The 20,686-nt window shown below is 31.4% G+C and overlaps 2 protein-coding genes and 1 long non-coding RNA gene across 8 annotated transcripts; 2 read left to right on the forward strand and 1 right to left on the reverse strand.

Moving 5' to 3' along the window:
• The first annotated feature begins 8,670 nt into the window (after positions 1-8,670).
• DET1 (light-mediated development protein 1 / deetiolated1 (DET1)) lies at positions 8,671-15,234 on the forward strand. 6 transcript variants are annotated; one of them, XM_085712363.1, is made up of 12 exons: positions 8,671-8,807; positions 8,975-9,089; positions 9,893-10,320; positions 10,421-10,649; positions 10,792-10,956; positions 12,058-12,126; positions 12,267-12,323; positions 12,936-13,022; positions 13,122-13,286; positions 13,420-13,515; positions 14,176-14,275; positions 14,886-15,234. In XM_085712363.1, the coding sequence occupies exons 2-12, from the start codon at positions 9,015-9,017 to the stop codon at positions 15,023-15,025; spliced, it is 1,611 nt and encodes a 536-aa protein (XP_085568489.1). In that variant the 5' UTR covers positions 8,671-8,807; positions 8,975-9,014; the 3' UTR covers positions 15,026-15,234. The 6 variants fall into 6 exon arrangements, with proteins under 6 accessions (XP_085568489.1, XP_085568490.1, XP_085568492.1 ...); XM_085712364.1 differs by having other exon boundaries at positions 10,822-10,956; XM_085712366.1 differs by having other exon boundaries at positions 10,822-10,956; positions 12,942-13,022.
• Positions 15,235-16,076: 842 nt separating this feature from the next.
• LOC146919117 (uncharacterized) lies at positions 16,077-18,875 on the forward strand. The gene is made up of 2 exons (XR_015011351.1): positions 16,077-17,957; positions 18,038-18,875. It is a non-coding gene; the product is annotated as an uncharacterized LOC146919117 (long non-coding RNA).
• Positions 16,098-18,752, reverse strand: LOC146919118 (uncharacterized). The gene is made up of 3 exons (XM_085712368.1): positions 18,458-18,752; positions 17,164-17,386; positions 16,098-16,903 (listed from the first exon to the last, which is right to left on the reverse strand). The coding sequence occupies exons 1-3, from the start codon at positions 18,614-18,616 to the stop codon at positions 16,533-16,535; spliced, it is 753 nt and encodes a 250-aa protein (XP_085568494.1). The 5' UTR covers positions 18,617-18,752; the 3' UTR covers positions 16,098-16,532.
• Positions 18,876-20,686: the final 1,811 nt, after the last annotated feature.

Genomic DNA, 20,686 nt, shown 5'->3' on the forward strand with positions numbered 1-20,686 from the left:
ACTCTTTGGGAACTTGTTAAAATATGAGGATTATAGGTCTTGTTCAAGCCTTGCATTATTGATGAATCTTTAGGCCTATTTTGCATTGTTTTTGCTTGTTTTTTATGTTAATTTTCTTACTTTTGTTATGATAGCTTTGACTTGTTTTATATCTTGTGCTACTAACTTTTTTTTGTTTCATGTTTCATACATCATAAGCATTCCCACTTCATCTTCCTCTCCATTCAATTTCTTGCACTTTAAGTTTCAATTTCATGCAAAAATTAGAATGTAATAATTAGGAGTTCTTGTAATATTTTACTTTTATGCCACTTTTAATTGCTTGGCAAAGAGGCCATAGAATGTATCTAGGGCATGATGTAAAGGACAATGGACTCTAATAATGTACACCGACACAAGCACCGACACATGCACACACACCACTTTAGGTATATAGCTAGAATATGCATGTTTAGATGTATGTTTAGGATTGTATGTTTAGATGAACGTTTAGGCTTTATACTTAGAAAAACCAATTTTCCAAAAAAATATGAACAAACTTCACTCAAAGCTTTTTCACAATAAATTTTGGAGTCAAAACCCCATTGATTTTTCATTTCATTTTCTTAATCAAATTTCAACAAACTTTAATCATACTTTGACTTGTTTTTGCAAATAACTAATTCCAACCTCACGATTTCACAATCTTATGCCCTTGAGGCCTCTGTTCCTCATTCTTAAAAATTCCAATTTTCAAACTTAAAATCAACCAACAAAAACAAAAACATTTTTGGAAGAGAACTACGGTGGATTTGATCCCTTAATCGGGTACGTAGGCAAGGAACAAAATTCCTTCAATTCAACTAAAATAAAAATCCAAAAACATTCTTCTCCCTCCAATTCTTCACTTAGAAACTCTTAGGTTTAAATAACATCTTTCAAAATAGCATTTAAAAATAAAGCGCGCGCGTAGAAATTAAAGACGGTTCCTATAGGATACTATAGTCGTTATGGGTGCCTAACACCTTCCCGTAGCGAAAACAACTCCCGGACCTCGATTCTCAAGGGTTTTGCTTACTTTTTTCCCTTCCCAAGAAAAAATAAGATATCACCGGTTTAAAAGGTTCAAACGCAATCAATGTTTGACACCCGAAAACCAAGATAAAACATAGAATCCCCTAGAAGAATGCATATGTATTATTCTGAGTTGATAAAAATATATACTTATTAGAAATTTTAAAATGATGTGACTTTTTTTTTAATTGAGTCTAATTTTTTGGTAAAATAATTAATATGATGATTCAACCCAGTGTAGGCTCACCCAAAAGTCCTAACATTATCCCAACATTATGGTAAATTGTTTTATTAGTTTTTTAATGTCATTTGTTTAATTTTTTATTTTAAATTTTGGTTATTGGATATCATTCACTTTCATATTAAATCTTTTATTCAGCCTTTATCATTTAAAATTCTTTCACTTTTGGTCTTTGGTGAGATTTGACGATGGAAAACTCTATATGAGTTTTGCTAATTTGACAAAATAAATGGTTATTAGAATTTTTTAAATAATGTGGCGCTTTATTTATTTAGTTTATTTTTTTGGTAAAATATTTACTCAAAAATCTCTAACTCCTTCGACAATCCCGTAAATTACCATATATTCAGTTTATTTTATATACTTTTACAGACAAAGCACAAACACTCCTTTTTTCCTTATCAGTTCTCTCATGTTCAAATTCTTTTTTTGTCTTTTTTTTCTAATTTATTTTCTCTCTTCGCATGAAAGAAATGAACAAAAACCTCCCTCTATTAATTCATCACCAACCCATCTTTTTACCTTGTTATGCATTCCTTAATCTCATTTGACTATGTTACCAGATTACATATGTACAGTCTCACATGTAAGCGAGAAATGTCAATAAGTCATATGTGAGTTAAAATTTCACATTAGATGCAAGAGTAGATGGTGAGAAACATATAAGTTAAATGACCCATATGTCTAATGCGTCAACAATTTGGATAAAGATGTGGTGTCAATTTCACTTTTGTTGTTACTCCTAGGATAATGCGATTATCCAACCTAGTTTAAACGCCCCTCCCTCCCATGATGAACTTTAAATAAAAAAATTTATTTTTTTTATTTTTTTTGGTACAAAAATTTATTTTTTTATGTCATTCGTTTTTATGCTATTTTTATCCCACCTCCATTATTTTAAATTCCTTCATTTTTGGTCTTTGATGAGATCTAACAATGTCAAAATATAGATGTATTATGATGAGTTAACAAAATACATGTTTCTTAGACATTTTAAGTGAAGAGATGGTATCAATATCACTTGTGTGATTACTTTTACCCTAATATAATGGTCCAACCCAATGTAGACTCCTTCCCAAAGTGTCAATATTATGATGGATTATTTTGTTAGTGTTTGGATGTCATTTGTTTAATTTTTTAATCTAAAATTTATTTTTTGACTGTCATTCACTTTGATGCTATGTTTTTTATTCAATCTCTATCATTTCAAATTCTTGCATATTTTGTTCTCCTTCAAACCATATATTTGATAAAATCTTATATTTCTCTTCAATTTGAGTTACATGGCATCCTTGAAGTTGTGAAAAATATATCTCATCCTTCTTGTAAACGAAGCTAGTAACACAATTCAACAACGTAATATCAATCTTCACCAAAAGGAAACAATAGTGGATTTAAATGAAACATATGTGTCATAAATTCGTTCGAACTCCTTACACAAATTCTTAAGAATAATGGTTTTCAATAAGCCAAAACTTAATGTAAATTTTGAAACCATTTTTTTTCCTAGCTATAATTATTAAAATATTGAAATAAATTCTTGGGTTAAATATGTTTTTGGTCCCTATAAAATTGGGACCTTTTAAGTTTAGTCCTTACTTAATTTTAATTGTTATCTTAGTACCTAATTTTTTTTCCTGCACTCAGTATTAGTCTCTCCTCAATTCAAATTTGTTTAATTTATGGTTAAACTCTTGAGTTTTTGAACAATTTTTTTGCAGACGTGTTAAGAAAATTAGTAAAAGTTCCTCTGCAAAAAATTGTTGCAAAATTTGATTTTTACATCCAGATTTTGTTAATTTTATCTTTAACTTTTGTCGTTTTAAAAAAATTCATATTTAATTCGTTTCATGTTAAAAAATTCTAAATTTTAGTAAATGAATCTTTCATAGTGTTCTAAACTTGTCTCAAACAAATCGTTCAAGAATTTAAGAGTTTAAGGATAATTAAACAAACTTTGTTGTAACAGTGACTAAATTAGAAGTAATTTTTTTTGTAGGGACTAAAAAACCTATTAAAATTAGGTAAAGACTAAACTTAAAAGTTTTCAATTTTATAGGGACCAAAAACATATTTAACCCTAAATTATTTTAATAACAAAGCAAAAACTAATGATGAAAAGACATAATAAAGGTAACGAATTAATCTACATACATTGCCTTGCCAAATGAATCACAAGTGAAAACTCTTTTTATGAGATGGAGTAGTATTTAATGCTCATTAGAAAGAAGATGTGTCATGTGTACTTTAGAAATTTTAAACCGGTTAGAATTTCCCTAATTTTAAACCGATTATTGTAAGACAATAAACATATTACATCCAATCGTAAATAAGAGAACTTAATGTTATAAAGGAGATTCAAAATCACATTTTTAGCAAGGAAACCCCATTTAAAATTGATATACTAATATAAATAGATATTAAAATGGTGAAGATATTTTCAATTTTCTTAAATATCTTTTGGACATATTTTAATATATATTTATATATAGATGACAAAATTATTTAGTGAACCGCGTTTTTAATCATTTTTCTTTCAACCGCTATTTATCGTGAAACTTTTCTCGGGAATGCATCACAAAGTGTCTTACCATTTGAATATCTATTTAATCTATTTTCAATCTTAATATCGCATTTTTTATATTAATTTATATTAATATTAATATTGATATATCATTTTAACAAAACATGATATGAAAATGGTGAAGATATTTATCGTAGTATAAATAGATATTAAAATTGATATATTAATATAAATTGATATTTTCAAATTAAAAATGAGTATCCCTACCCATCAAAAAAAAATGAGTATCCATTATTAGCAAAATAAAGATCACGGTTAGTTAAAGAAATCAATAAAAATAAAGAAATAGTACAATAAATTCATAATGTTGCCAAATTAATATGATGGCGATTTCATAGTCAAGATTGTACAATAAGTTTAAATTAAGTTTTAACTAATATAATTGCCAAATTAATATATAAGTTTCGACAAATATTACACTAATTTTTTTTGGTAAGCGTGGAAATCTTAACGTAAAAAAAAAAAAGGAAATGTTCTATTAAACCTAAAAAGCACAACACCAATCTAATGAGGTGATGATGTTGGAATATTTTATTATTTATTATATTCCAATAATATTATGTGGGCAAATATCGTAACAATAATTATATTAGCTATTTATCATTTGTGGACCTTAGTTGATTAGTGATCAAATTAAGTAATAAGACTATTAGATTTCTAATTGGATAATTAAATAAATATTTAATTAGTTGATATGGACTCAATGAGTGGATGTCTGGATGGCCCATTAACGGAATAATGGGAAACCCTAATGGCCATCCAATATAAAAGAGGCTATGGTCCCCAATATACCGTACATGGCGAACTCTCTCTTCTCCCCATCTGAAGAGAACTTGAGGCATAAAGATACCGGTTGAGGAAGAACCAAATCAGCCGCCGCTAATCGTGTTGGTGTTGATGTTTGTTTCAGATCACCTTCTCTCCTTATTGCCGTTGTCGAGAGGGCTACATGAAAGCCAGGTATTCCTAATACCCTAATTCTTAATATGCTTGATAAATCAAACATGTCGTAGATCCGATCATAATCGTGTTCAATGTTTTGTTTGCTTCCGCTATTGATTCATATTTGTTGAACATGTTTTATGTTTTATGAGATCTGTTTTTATTAAGACCTAAATTTCCAACAGATGATGGATGCTTGAAAAATCACATTCTGATCAAAATAAAAGAAAAATGTCAAAAAAATTTAAAACAATATGCAAGGTCGTTCTTCTCGTTGAAAGTTTGACCACATATTCACAATGCATTTGTGATGCATTCGCGAGAAAAGGTGTCACGATAAATAGCGTGGCTGAAAGACAAATGATTAAAAACGTGGTTCACTAAATAATTTTGCCCTCTATATTTTTTACAGGTGCATATCAATGTTTTACTACTCTCTTCTACAAAAAAAAAAGAAAAAGAAAAGAAGAAGCAATAATCGCTTAATTTATTTTTCACATATTACTGATTCATTTTATGGTGTAGGTTTTTCCATAAAAAGCGATCGGACTAAGCAGCCATATAGTTAAAGAACATGTAAAAATACAGACTCTATATTTGCTAAACTATGTTCCTGGTTATCTACTCATAGAACTTCTTGTCAAAGAGTTACAATGAAAACCATTAAAACAAATTCAGCAACCTCGTAATCTTTTCTTAATCTCTTATTTAATATCAACATTCAAATAGAAAATTACATAGAATTGTTATTTTGATTTCATTCCATATATCAGAATACAAAAACACACATGGAAAAATCATTAGAATTTGTAACTTAGCATTAAGAATTAACCTATATATAGATCAAAATGTAGGAGTAAAAACATATGACAAAAAACTACTATAAAATTAGCATTGCTTGTATACGACTATCTATTTGAAAAATACGAGAACACTTGTAATATTTGCAATGCTTGCATGACCATATTTTGACCCTTTCATGCTATCAACATCTAATAGTTGCAAATTATTATTAGATCATCAATTCCATCCAAACAAAATATGAGAAAACATTATAAAATAAGTGTCAGAACATAAAAGTGTTCTTGTAGAATCGAATTCAAGTATACATTAAGAATGCATAGCTGTTTTTTATCGGGTTGATCTATCAAGTTTTTAGCAAGGAATCTTGATAAATTCATTCTCTTTCATTCAAACAATTGTCAAAATGTTCATTCTTCAATGACATGACCGAGAGAAATATTTGAATCGATAAATATGAGAAACATAGTAAGTATGTAAAACTGATAAATTGAAATAAGTTCATGTTTGAGTTGAAAGAGAGAGTTGTTCCAGTCATACTTCAGCAAGTTTTACTTGTTGAAGTTGTTGACATCGTTTATTCTCAATCATTCTTCCATGGTGTCAGTGGTTGGAACAACTTAGAGTCAAACCCTACTTTCTCTTTCTTGAATGGTTGTAAGAACTAATTGGTTATTGCCTAGCCAAACTACATACTAGTGAATTGTTTTTTGAATTTGCCAAGTATATAGAGAGCTTGAATAACACAAGATATATACAAAACCTTTATCTCACATAAACAACGTTGGATATTTCAACGTATTAAAGAAGGGGAATGCTAATGCACACACATTCAAAAATTAGAAGGTGTATATTAGCAATGTACACATTTTATATTTGGACCAAAAACCCACACTTTTACTTTTTAAAGCCATTAAATTCAAGAGTAGTGATATTTTGACAACCATTTTGGTACAACCTTTGAGACAACTTTGTTGTCCTCTCTTCTCATTGGTCAAAAACAATAGAGAGAGAAAAAGGAAGAGAGAGAATAAAAACATAATGTGAGTATGATAGAGAAAGTTGTACAAAAGTTGTACCAAAATGGTTGTACAAATATCATTTCTCTAAATTCAATGTGTGTTATGGTAATTTTAGTTTTTTTCTCTCTCATTGCAATAATGAATCATCTTCTTTGTTTAACACAAATTACTAATTAATTAGTAATTGTGTGTGTGTGTCTGTTCGTTCACCATGGTTCATGGTTGTCCAGGTTTTTTTTCTTTCTTGCCACTTTTATTTTTATTTTTTTTATATAAAAAGACCATCATCATCGTACCTTCTTCAATTGCACCTCTTTTTTGTTCAATTCCAGTTGAAGGAAAAATAAGATAAAAATAGATCATAATCATTTGATGTGGTGTTGCGGTGATAGCAAGACTTAAATTTTATCTCAATTAATCTTCTAGTCTGGAATAAAATGTTAACCTTGGCCGTACGTACTATCAATGGAAGAATGGAAAAAAATGAGCACATGATTTTTTTTTTTTTTTGCAGCCATGAGAAACTAAAAGGGTTGACTTGACTAAAGAAGATGATTCATTAATTGTAAGGAGAGAGAGAGAAAAAAATAAAATTACCATAACACCTATTAAGTTTAATGGCTTTAAAAAGTAAAAGTGTGGGTTTTTAGTCCAAATATAAAATGTGTACATTGCTAATATACACCTTCTAATTTTTGAATGTGTGTGCATTAGCATTCCCCATTAAAGAAAGCCACTCTTTAGATTATTTGCTCAAAAGCACCTCAAACTACAAAAAATACACCCAACATCAATTAACCATCATTCACTATAGAACAAAAAATATCATTATTTTTTAAATTATTACTTTTTTACAAATAATATTGTAAAAAGCAAATGATCTTATATTTAAGACTTGTTAGTATATATGAAAAACGAAGACCAAATATATCTTGAGTTTTTAAAACACCTAAGATTTTGTAACAAAACTAAAATACTTAAGCGACCAAAGTTTATAAGAAAGAGAGTATAAGAAGAGTACATAGTCTCGTGAGTAAATAGTAATTACAAAATTTTACGATAAAAGCTTAATTTGAAGGAATGATGTTTCAATTTAAAATCGAGACGATTTTATAATTCAAAAAGGACATACAGATAAATTTACACCTAATTCTCTTTAATTGACATTTGCATAATTTTAAGATCTGTCTATCTATTTTCCTTAAAAAAAAACAATTTATCTTTTTAGCAACGAACTAATTCATTAGAAATAGGTTGTCGTTTATAGTACACATGCATAATTAACAAACTTCATATTTATTAAGAAATTAAAACAAAATCAATTAACCTTTACAATTTCTTAAAAGTAAAATAAGCACATTCAAAATAATCAGTGTCTTAAGTGTCCTCTTCTCATAGAGGAGGAGTTGCCTAAACCTAATGGATTAGTTCCTCGAGTTAGTTAACTCGACAGCTTAATATGATTTAAGCCATAACTCTACTATTGAAGTATTTGGTCATCCTACTTCCAATTCACTATCTACTTCCTTGGTCATCCCTCCTCGTCATCTATCCTATGTAATTGAAATCAAAGTTTAATGCCTCAAAATCATTTCAAGAATAACATTCAACAAAATATGATTTCATAATTATTTTTTTTCAAATAGCCCATTGATTGGAACTCATTAAAGAAGTGAAGTGTTTGAGAGTTGAACCGCAACTCCGACTCTATCCTACATATATTATGCAATATCTCTTTCAATTGAGCTAAATTCATAGGAGAGTGATTTCATGATATCTATTACTATGCCATGTCATTTCATTTGTCTTCTAACATTAATAAAAGGATAAGTATCAGACTATAAAGATAGTTAAAATTTCTTCATGATAATTGAGATATGATTTATTTGGTGGTCTCACTCACCTTATCCAGATATAAAGGCATAAAAAAGGTAAAAAGAAACAATAATAGTAGTTGGGGGGTGTTTGATAGCAACTACAGTAGTAAGTTGGTGGTGGAAATATGAAGTACATGTTTTGTTTTGTTTGTGGTGAGTGAAAACTTGAAAAGAAGTGGTGACGTGTCATATCCAAACTCCATTCTTTCTATTAATTTCTCCAAATCTCAATTCTTTCCTTTCCGGTCACCGCACTTCTCTTCCCGTCAACACCGTCGCCACCGCCGGTAATATCTCTGCAACCAATTTCTCAGTCTTTTACGTTAATTTCTTAAATTATTATTGGTGTCCACGTGTATCAGTGTCCGTGTCGTGTACGGTGTCGTGTGTATGTGCTTTGTAGCTTGTGAGTTCCAGAAAAATAAAATTTAATTTGGTTTTTGTTCATTTTCAGGGTAAAAGTTTCTCTGAGTTTGAATAGAAGGTTTAATGTAATGTACTACAAAAGCAGCAATATTGCAGCTCGGATTTTCGATCGTCAAATTTGTACTCCTGCTCCTGGCACTAGTGTAATCACTTCTTAATTAGTATACGATTTTATTTGATTTTTTATTTTTTCAATAGCTAAGATATGGAATAGTTAATGGAAACAAATGATTAAATAAGAATGTTTGCAATGTTTATGAGAGTTTGCAAGCACTTCAGATCAACAATTAGATGGATAAATAGCTTATAACAAAAGATAAAATAAAGTTTTTTTTTTTTTTTTTTTAAATAGAAACTATAAGTTCTTCTTGTAAGATATACTGGAGAATTTATGGAAATAAGCTGAAAACAACTTATGTACATGTCATAAGCTGTTTTGTAGGCCCTTAGATTTTTTTAGTTTTTTGCTTGGTGGTATCGGGTGTGATTGTAGGGTGTGAATATCCAATAGAGAACATTAGAGGTAGAAAAATAAGGGTAAGTGGAGTTATGTTATTTGCTTACTGTATGTTTTAGATATGCAGACAGGTTTACACCTTCTGATCAATATTATAAGCAAACACCCACTTTTTAGGTTCATTGAATAACTTATGCATCTGGTCAATATTACAGAGCACATACATCAATTACTCAATGAACATAAAAGGTGATTTTTTTGTTTATAATAGAAAACCGGAGGGTGTATTAAATAGTGTCAGGCATAAATTGATGACTGTAATGTTGCAATTACAAAAATATATATGGTGTGCTAGTTTGGAAAATTTGCTTGCACATGGTCAAATGAAGAAACTAACATATGATAAATTTATAAAATTGTTGTATTGTTCCTTTGTTGAAGGAACCTGAATCGAATATAATTTTTGCAGGTGTAATTTAATGCTTGCAGGTTCATCATGCTCGGCGATTCTATGAAAATTTGGTGCCAAGTTACACAATATATGAGGTTGAGTGCCCAGACCATTCATTTCGTAAATTCACAGAGGATGGTCAATACCTTATAAGTTTCAGCAGAAACCATCAAGAGTTGATTGTTTATAGGCCTAGATGGCTTTCTTTTTCATGCAATGATGAAGATTGTGATCAACATGATTTGCCGTCAAAAGCAAGAAGATTCGACAGTTTTTTCACTCAATTATATTGTGTACCACTTGCTTCTTGCAATGAACTCATGTGTAAAGATTTCTTTCTTTACATGGAGGGTAATCAATTTGGACTGTTTGCCACTTCTACGGCCCAAATTCATGATGCACCTGCTGTTGGAGGAGCTGTCCAGGGTGTTCCTTCAATAGAAAAGATAACTTTTCACCTTTTGAGGTGCTTTCTCATCTTCCTTTATATTTTGAATTTTTCTTTTTGAGATCTTCAAAATCGAAGGCCAAATCATAAACTGATTATTCTCACCTATTATATTTAGAATGGAAGATGGAGAGATCCTGGATAAGAAAGTCTTCAGTAATGACTTTGTTAACTTGACCCATAATATGGGTGTCTTCTTGTATGATGATCTATTGGCAATTGTATCACTTCGGTATCAAACTATACACATTCTTCAAATTAGGGATTCTGGTAACCTTGTTGACGTTCGTGCTATTGGGGAATTCTGTCGTGAAGACGACGAACTTTTTCTCAATTCAAATGCTCAGGTTGGCTAGCTTTTGGCTTTAGCTTTATTCTACAAGCATCTTGTTGAGTATTCCATTAGAGGAGTTGTTGGGCCTTTTTGACTAAAAAATCTACAATGTCATTAAAGGACTAAACTCATGAAAGACAATCATTTGCTGACAGGGCATGTCATTGTCTGACAAAAATAAACAGCAGCAGGTACCAGAGAACAATGTAGAAAATCACGTGCAGCCTAATATGGGGAATTCTTTTTTAAGTGGTATAAAGCAGCGATTGCTTTCATTCATATTCCAGGGAATATGGAATGAAGAAACAGATGATACCTTGGTTAGTTTTATAAATTCACTTCTTATTGCACAATCTTCTTTTTCCATGTTTTATTTGGCTCTGTTTCTTTGCTTTAACATGTTTCAGGAAGTTTATCTTTGAAGGATATAGGCACATAGCGTATTCCCAAATATTAGTTTCTTTTTCTTTTCTTTTTATCTCTGACATGGTGAAAGCTTCAGTTTCTTTCCTATTGTTCTCCACAGCAAATTGTTTTGAGATCTTCCCCTGTTTTATACTGTCACTGCTTATGGACAGGACATTGTTTGGTGTTGTACATCCATATTTCTTTCTCCACAAGCATACATTTTGAATGCATGGGCTTGTTGTCCAGATTTGCAACTGTTGCACACACACATTTTTGCAATACTATAAAAGAAGGAATTATAAAAAAGAGTTCTCACTAGAGATGCTTCCAATTTAGGAATAACAATTAACGACTAAGCAGTTAATCATGTTCAAAGGGTGGTTGTTGAATTGAATGATCATTCCTTAACTGAATAAACAATGTGCATGCTTAGTTATTCTTAAACTAGAAATATTGTTAACAAGAATTCCTTTTCTATAATTTCCCTTATTTTCCTCCCCACATAGTCTATCATTATTGGGACATTGTTCTTTTATCATATTAATAGGACATTCCTAAACATGAATAAGTGTATGGAAAAATAGACATTCTAAAATCTGAAACGGCAGACCCGTAGAAGCATCTCAATTTATACAGAATGCAATATTGGTTTTTGGTATGAAGTGTATTAGCCAATATAGAGGCAAATGATCTGATATAGACCTAATACTGTCATATAGACTTCATGCATCGATCGATCATTACACTTAACCCCACCTAGTGAAAAATAGTTTAGTGGTTGTAACTGAGTGTTATTATTACACCTTGGTACGTTGTCAATTGTTTACCCTTGCCGTTTCTCCTAATTACTGCTTTGCATTTTTTGCCTTCTTTAGTTTTTGTGTTTCTGAATTGTAGTTGTGTTTGATTTTTGGACGTCTGTATTATATAGCTGTCTAACTTTTTACTTATAAGTTTTATCTTTTCAGTGTGTAAATTCATGGTTTTGATGCTGTTTTTTCCCGATTTACCAGAGGATCCAAAGACTTCGGAACAAGTTTTACTTCCACTTTCAAGATTACGTTGATCTGATTATTTGGAAGGTAGGTCATCAAGACATTTTATGCATCTTAACTGGTTCGTTATCACCGCTTTATCATCAAACAAGACCATCTCACTATTGATTTGATTTATATATGCAATGAGAAATGTAACCAGCAACATCTGTTCAATTCCTTGGCAGGTGCAATTCTTGGACCGACACCACTTGCTAATTAAGTTTGGCAGCGTAGATGGAGGGGTAAGTTCTCTTTGTACGTGTTTTTATTTGTTTATTTGTTCTAATGTTTATTTGTTCTAATGATAACATTTACAGACCCTAAGCATATAAAATGAAAATTACGTACAAGAACCTGAGAGAGGGTCCAAGGCCAAATATTATATAGGAACATTATAATATTTAATTCTTTGCTTATAACTGAAGTATCTAGTGGTTTCCTTGTAGTAGACATCTAGCCTCTCTGTAGGAGGCTCTTTTCTAAATGGCTATCCCTGTCCTAACTTACCGAAAACAATTGATGCCAAGTTTTAACTTTTCTTACATCTTGAGCTTTTATCTTCTTACAAGTCCTCTCAGAACACAGTTTCATGAACTGGTTATTGAGATTTAATTATCCGAATGTGGTAACAAGGGTTGAACTTTTGACGACTAGGTCAAGATATCTCATACCATGTTAGGGATAACTCTTAAAGGCTTACAACTGTTAAGTGGAGGCTCTAGAATGATTTTTTTTCCTAATGATATGATTTAGCCAGTAACAGTGGGGAAGAGCTCAACATGTTAACTTGAATGGAATCAATATGTGCTCTATTGAGGTAGTATGACAGACGTATTGATATTCATGTTTTGAAGCCTCAGGTATCAAGAAATGCTGATCACCATCCAGCTTTTGTTGCTGTATATAACATGGCTACAACTGAAATTGTATCTTTTTATCAGGTAAATTTGTTTTTCATCCTGTGTTTCATTTTCATGGGTTTTCTGTATTACAGTGTCTTTACGTTTTTTTCCCCCTGATCCGTCTTTACATTCTGCCAGAATTCAGCAGACGAGCTTTATATGTTGTTTGAGCAGTTTGGTGACCACTTTCATGTAACGTCAAGGAATTCAATGTATATGAATTTCGTATCATCTCATTCAAATAATATTCATGCACTAGAACAGCTACGGAGCATAAAGGATAAGGCAAGCAATTCTTCACAGGTGAAGTATTGTTGGTAGTTGTAACCTTGTAATTGCATGCTCCCTCCTTCCTTTCCACGATATAAGAAAAATTAAAAGGCTATGTACATGGCATGCTAATGTGTTTTGTATAAATTTGTTTGTTGTTTTGCAGTTTGTGAAGAAGATGCTTGCCTCTTTGCCTTTTAGCTGTCAGTCACAGAGTCCTTCTCCTTACTTTGACCAGTCTCTTTTCCGGTTTGATGATAAGGTTTACTCCACATACTAGTTTACTTGTCTAGTTTCCTTGCAACGATCAGAGTTTTTATTTTTATTTTTTTTTTATTATAAAAATAAAAATCATTTGGCGCCAAGTTAGGCATAAACTGCTTAAAGTGGAGTCATAGCTGTTAGATTAGACCAGTGTTATTAAATTGTTAGTGGGATTGGGGATGAGGAAGCCAATTAGACATCCTTTAGAGACAGGCCGTTGTCCTTATTGCTTGAGGTATCATGACAGACTTTGGTGTTGTGGTTTTTAGATAGCTGGAAAGAAAATTGAACCGAGTTTCTTTTGGTGGAGGTGGTGGCAACCTTTGCAACAATGATACTGAAAACTGGAATATTGGATTGATATGGTAATGGGAGTGAAGGTTCAGGAGGTTGATTACTGGTAAAAATTTCAGTTTTAATGGGAAAAAGAGGGGTGTCTGCAAGTGTAGATGTTGAGTTTTAAGTACAGTTGAAAAATGGCTTTCTCTAGTTTGCTTAACTTCAGGTTACTCGTGCAGAAAAGGGATAGGTTTTAATTGATTTTCATCATTCAATTCCAAAGAGTGATAGCTGGAAGAGCAGTCTCCTTTGTAATCTTTTAAACCATAGAATTTTTTGCTTATTGGTTATAATTTTTAAATTCTTCGCATCTTTGCAGCTTATTTCTGCAGCTGATCGGCATAGACAATCAACTGACCATCCAATCAAGTTCATTTTAAGGAATCCTCCACACACTCTCAAGTTTAAGATCAAACCAGGTGCACATTTTTTCCCTGTTGTTCAAGCTGATTATGTTCCAAGAGAAATGCTAGCAACACACATTTTAACACACACTCTCCTTGATTGGTTAAAATTCACATGGGATCCACATGATTTGGTGGGACCCATGTGAATTTTAACCAATCAAAGAGTGTGTGTTGGAAAGTATGTGTTAAAATACCCGTTGCTAGCATTCCTCTATGTTCTAAACATGACAATGACAAGATAATGTAGTCCACTTTCTAATGTGGAGGAAGCACAATAGTGTGAAGTGCATATGCTTAATGAGAAAAATTAATTATATATATATATATATATATATATATATATTTGCAATTACAACTTGGCCAACAACAGATTTGTGTGAGCCTGTTAATTTTCTAATCAATGCTTATCATGCACACACTCTGTAAGGCATGTTCTTCCTTCTAGAATAGCGTGCCGGACACGCGCACACACTTAGGTTGATACTTGTCAAATGTTCTATTAGATATACAATTGTTAAAATGGTTTTCTTATATTATTAGTTAGCTTACCAGTAATCCATGCAACTTTGATATGCTTTTTGAACATTAACTTAGCAAACTTTATTTTATGCTTCAAATTTAGGTCCTGAAGCTGGGAGTATGGATGGTCGTGCAAAAAAGATCTCTTCGTTTCTTTTTCATCCAATTTTGCCCTTTGCTCTCTCCATACAGCAGACTTTGTTCTTGCAGCCTTCGGTTGTAAATATTCACTTTCGGAGATGAGCGTAGATTTACTTTTTCTTTCCATTGTAAACTGTTTTTACTGAATCTAGAGGAGTCGACACTTGCTAAATGTATGTCAATCAGATCAGATTATATTGCTTTTCTCATGTGTAGTTTTAGATCAGATTATATTGCTTTCCTCATATGTAGTTTTATTGAACTTTATTTAAGCAAATATAGATTAATTAATGAAAATTGTCATTTTAAAAGGACATAACTTATATAAGGTCTTTATGTCATGTCTGTACTGTTATCCAACCAAAAAAAAAAAATGACAGCTAGATTATTTATTATAGGTGTGTTATTTAGACACACTAAAGTCTGACACTGTATAAAATACAACTCAAATGTGTGGTTTTGGAATCAAGGAGAGATAAAAAACAATATAAAAGTTGGAAACCATATATATACATACGATGTTGATGTTGGGTTTGTGTCTGAGAAACATATGTTATTATAGATCCTTTTATCATCAGTCAGCATGGTAATTGCTCTATGACCTCCCTCTTGCATGTCTGCTCAATGCTCATTGCTCATTGCCCTGATGCATGCTTTCGTGCTACGGCGAAACCCATCAAACACATACAAGAACCATTGCAAGAATTACAAACACCACCTTGTGGTTCTCCTTTCTCCTCGGCCCCTTTGCTCTTTTCTCCTTCACTGCCGGTGACTGTGACAGTGACTTTGTGCTGACAACAGTCGTATGCTCAAATTTTCTAATCAAGAAACCTTAACTGGAATGATGAGTGACAACGCCATGATGGGGCTTCCACAACCACAACGATCCAAGCCATGCAGATTGGAGGAAGTTTCTTTCTGATAAGTATATAGGGACTGTGGTCGAAATTCCACAGTAGCTTCAATCTGAATATAGACTTTGTACGCATGCCATTGCAAGTTTAACTGTGGTCTAAATTCCACCAACTCACAACAATTTTTAGGATTTTAAATCGTACCATCTTTACTTGAATATAGTAGTAAATTAGTAACCGTATTTATAAGTTTCAAACTATGACTATATTTGTAAGATCAACCAGAAAAATTCCAATTTAAAGAATACAATTAACTATTTTTCTTCAACATCAAAGATTTATTTTATTTTATTTTATTTTGGTAGAAGCATGAAATTGAAAAGGGGAAGGAAGAATGCAAAGGGACTTATCACACCTTCAACAACACAAGCAAATTCAGACATCCTCTACTCTCTGTTGACAACATCTAGTGGCGATGACCTAGAAACGCGACACATGACTCTAACCACCGAGTTTTTCGACTTTCCTCCATTGTGAAACTTACTTGCTTTCAAACAGCAATACACAATAGAAACTACTACTAGGTGGAAACATACATTACATCATAACATAACATAGGACCTAAAGGGAAATGAATGTCAAATGTTCTATACCATATGCTTTATAATATATTCCTACGTACTAATGAAGAGGTCTTGAGTCCAAAATTCCCCTTCAAAATCTACCACTGGAATTGGAATTGAAGAAACAACTCAGTTGACTGCTACCACTGCATTAGGAGCTCCTGAAAAGCTCATGTTAGATTCACTTGCTTGTGTATGGTGATATGTTGGATTGAAACCTGACCACTTCATTTGCATGAAACTGCTTTTCCTCCAAGGAGCCAGATACATTTTCTTCTCCTTCATTGATTTCTTTGCAGCATCACACACAAGTCGAACAATCGCGGTTAAGTACTCTGGCTTCCCAACATAAAATTCAGGCAAACAAGACACAAGTTTCTGGTATTCTTCACCTGCTTTTGCAATCTGGAACTGTTCTTTCAATTCCAATTCAATCAGAAATGGTACTTGTTTCTTTCTTGTTGTTGTGCTTGCAATCACTTCAATGTACTCGTGCGAGCCTAAAAACAAAAGCAACATCAGAACATAATAATTATGCATCCATAGTGTAAAATAGTAATTAATTTTAGATTAAAGGATATGATATCCAATAAAAATTCATTATTTTGTCACATCACTCTACTTTTATTACTACATTTTAAAAATTATAATGCGTCAAAGGAAAACGAACGTTATGTCATTGTAAAATGTGGAATGTCCAAACTTTATAATAACTAACTATTTAGGTAAGGTAGGAGTTGAATTATATTGATATATGCACCTCCTGGAAATTCATTTGTGGTTTTCCATCTAGATGTGCAAAGGTTGGTAGTGAATCCTCTTTCACATAGCATAGCAGCCACTAGTCTTCTCAAACAGGTGGTGCAATAATGAAAGTTAGGCTTGAAGCAGCTGCAATAATCCGAAGCTTTGATATTGTCTATGATTCTACCAACCTCTTGTCTCAATTTCGACCCAATCATATGGTGTCGCTCCAAAATTTCCTAACACAAATAATGCAAAAAGTACTTTCATTTTATTTTTCAAGATATAGTGGAGAAAAATCCATTTCATAATCATAATCAAATACTACATTTGTATGTGGCTCAAAATATTCTTTTAATTTTATTTTTCTTCACAATATTATAGTTTTTAAACTATGTATGAAAAATCATGTTGTCATAATTTCATATGTTGATTGAAGTAACAGTTGTGTGATGATGCACCACAAATAAAAATATCAAAGAATATTGTACCAAAAATATATATATATATCAAAGAATATCCTTAAAGGAATATTCCAATACCTAATTACATAAAATGATTTTATTTTATTTTATTTAAAAGCAATTATAACATGTGGGACAACTTTATGAAGTTGTCACTGATTTGTCATTAAAAAAGTTTGTCACTGACCACCAATAAGAAGCCAAACAGAAAACATCTATTCTTGCAAAGGACTAAAATCAAAGCCACTAGATATTTCGGGAAAAATGTTATTTAAAGAATTCATTTTCATTGGACCTTGTTCTATTTTTTGCCATGTATGAAAATAGTAAACCAGATTTTACCAAGGTTTTCTTCCTGTTTAATTCAAACTCCATGAGTAAGTTATTCATGTGACATCAACAATAAACCAACCAGATTTTACCAAGGTTTTCTTCCTGTTTAATTCAAACTCCATGAGTAAGTTATTCATGTGGCATCAACAATAAACCAACTTAGTCAAAAAATTAATAAAATAAACCAACTTGATATGATCATATTCTATTACCTTTAAAGAACTTAATGTAATAATGTAACAAAAAAAATTAAAACTAATCAGCCAAGATCAAATCCTTCAAAGAGAGAAACAAATAAAAGCTAATCAAGCACATAATATTTGGATTTAAGAACAAATTTATGTTAAATTAAGATTGATGTTATGATAAGGAGGCTGCAAATTTGTTTTACAAAATATTTAGAATTGCATGCCAAGAAACCTAATTGGCTCTATTTGATTTTAATTTGGTTAATCAAACAACAACAAAAAGAAAAACTATGAAAGAATGATAAAGAGAAAAGTATATTCATACCTCAAGAAGTGCTAGCTGAGATTCCCAATACAAAGTCCTTTGTGTTAGGTGTTCCTCAGAGTCATTGCTTTGTTCAGACAAGCATAGGTCCTCAAGAGGGGCATGCAGCTCTGATTCAATATCCATAAACACACACACTTTTTCTTCAAAGCTTTCCATGCTCTTCAACAACACAATAGTTTTGTTTGTTACCCTCTTTGTTATTCGTTTAGAAATACAAAGAGGGAAGAAGGGCTAAGGAGAGAAAATGCCAAACAAAGTGGTTGAAGGAAAGGTACAAAATTATTTATCTTACAAAGAGAAAATGAGCTTTTGATGAACGTGTTTATATATAGGGTTTGTTATTCATGTATGTCCTATGATTTGTGTTTGATTTTGGCTCTTTTCGGTAAAAAAAAAAAACAAAAAAGAAAAGGAATGAGGTTAAAAATCTTTTGTTACATTTTTTGTGTGAAATTAATTTTTAATTAAAATAATCACTTTTAAATCCGTTTGTTGTTGATTTTAAAAGAAAATAATTTAAAAATTGTTTAAATGAGAAGCAATTTTGAGTAATTACTCCCCAAAACCATCTTCGATAAATGTTTTTTTTTTAAAATTGATTTTTATCATGATAAACAAACACATTACAAGTTCTACTATTTTAAAAAAAAATATTTAAAAATTATTGAATATCAAAATCACTAACTTTACAAATTTTAATAAACGTCACTTGAAAATGAGAAAGCATATGATACCCTAACCATAAACTCAAATACTACTTAAAGTCATAACTGTTGGAACAAAATTGGTTAGTACAATTCCTCTAAGGTTTTGATAATAAGAAAATATTAAATAACAATTGGATATGCTAATATATGTTCAAGTGTGCATGACTATAAATTAAAATTTAACAAGGTCTGAACATGCATAAGAGCATCACAAGCACAAGAGAAGATCAAAGACTATGGTAGAAGATCTGAAAAAAGGTCAACTAGAAGTCAACATCTTGGATCAAAAGAAATGATGTTACTCAGAAGCTGAAGATCCTCATCAGACTCTGAAGTACATAATATCTTGAGGGACCTAGGCTCAACGTCAGATTTGTCCTCTTTTGTAGCTGTCTCTATCAAAGTCTGATAGTACGGTTTGTCTTCTTCTGACCACATGTAGAAACAAACAAAGAACTTCAAAGACAAAGAGATTAACGGATAATTCCAATTTCAGCAAGAGAATTTCAAATGTCTAATCAACAGAATTATCCATATTAATTAGGAAAAGATCCAATGTCCTTGATTTGAAGCTTCTTAACGACTCTTAATGTGTTGACACTTTTCTCCAACGTCTCTCAAATCCTTGCTTATATAAGGAGCTGAAGACTTGAAGAACAATAACATGACTCTGCTATTTTATTTGTGTCCTTACTCTGCCAAATCAAAAAGCGCACAGACCACTTAAGAACTTCTTATCAAAGTTTGTATCTTAGAATTTTTAAGTCTCAAGAGTTTGTTCTGAATTGTATTGCTTACACCTTTGATTGTATATCAAATGCAAGAACAAATCTTGTTTATTTGTAAACTTCTAGAAGTCTCTTGTTTGTGTGCTTGAGCATTGGAAGTCTCTTTCAGTTGTGATTGAGTATTAGAAGTCTCTTAGTTGTGTGTTTGAGCATTTGAAAGTCTCTTGAAAGTGTCTTTGAGCAATTGTAATCTAGTGTGATTATAATGAAATTCATCGGAAGTGCGAGGAGGCTGAACACACATTTGTATGAGGAACCAGTATAAATTGTCTCGTGTCACTTTTTTTTCTCTCTCATTATCTTTGTGTTTGTTTTATCCGCTGCAAATAGACTCTGAATTAAACAAATTTAGAAACACTTAAAAAAGTTTTGAAAAAGTCAACACAATTCAACTCTCATTCTTATGTTTTTCTCAAATTCAATAACATCTCAAAAACAATGTAAACAAGCTCAGGAGTACGGACCAATACATTTTTTTTTAGAGTTATTAAATTCCTTCAATACTATTTGGCATACATTTTTCACATAAAAAGTACTCCCTCTATCCCAATTTAACTGAGCCCTTGGCTCATTTCACACTTATTAAGAAAAAGTGTATAAGTAAAAGAGAGAGAAAAATGGTTTTGAGTGCCCTTATCAACTATTGGTGCATTCTTCTTTATCATAAATGGAAAATAGAATATATTGAATTGGGAGTGGTTAAAGTAGTATTAATTAGTGTATAATTGAAA

This window comes from Medicago sativa, chromosome 5 (assembly GCF_051527215.1).
Source record: "Medicago sativa cultivar Bolivia chromosome 5, Bolivia_mono, whole genome shotgun sequence".
In the NCBI taxonomy this organism is placed as follows: domain Eukaryota; kingdom Viridiplantae; phylum Streptophyta; class Magnoliopsida; order Fabales; family Fabaceae; genus Medicago; species Medicago sativa.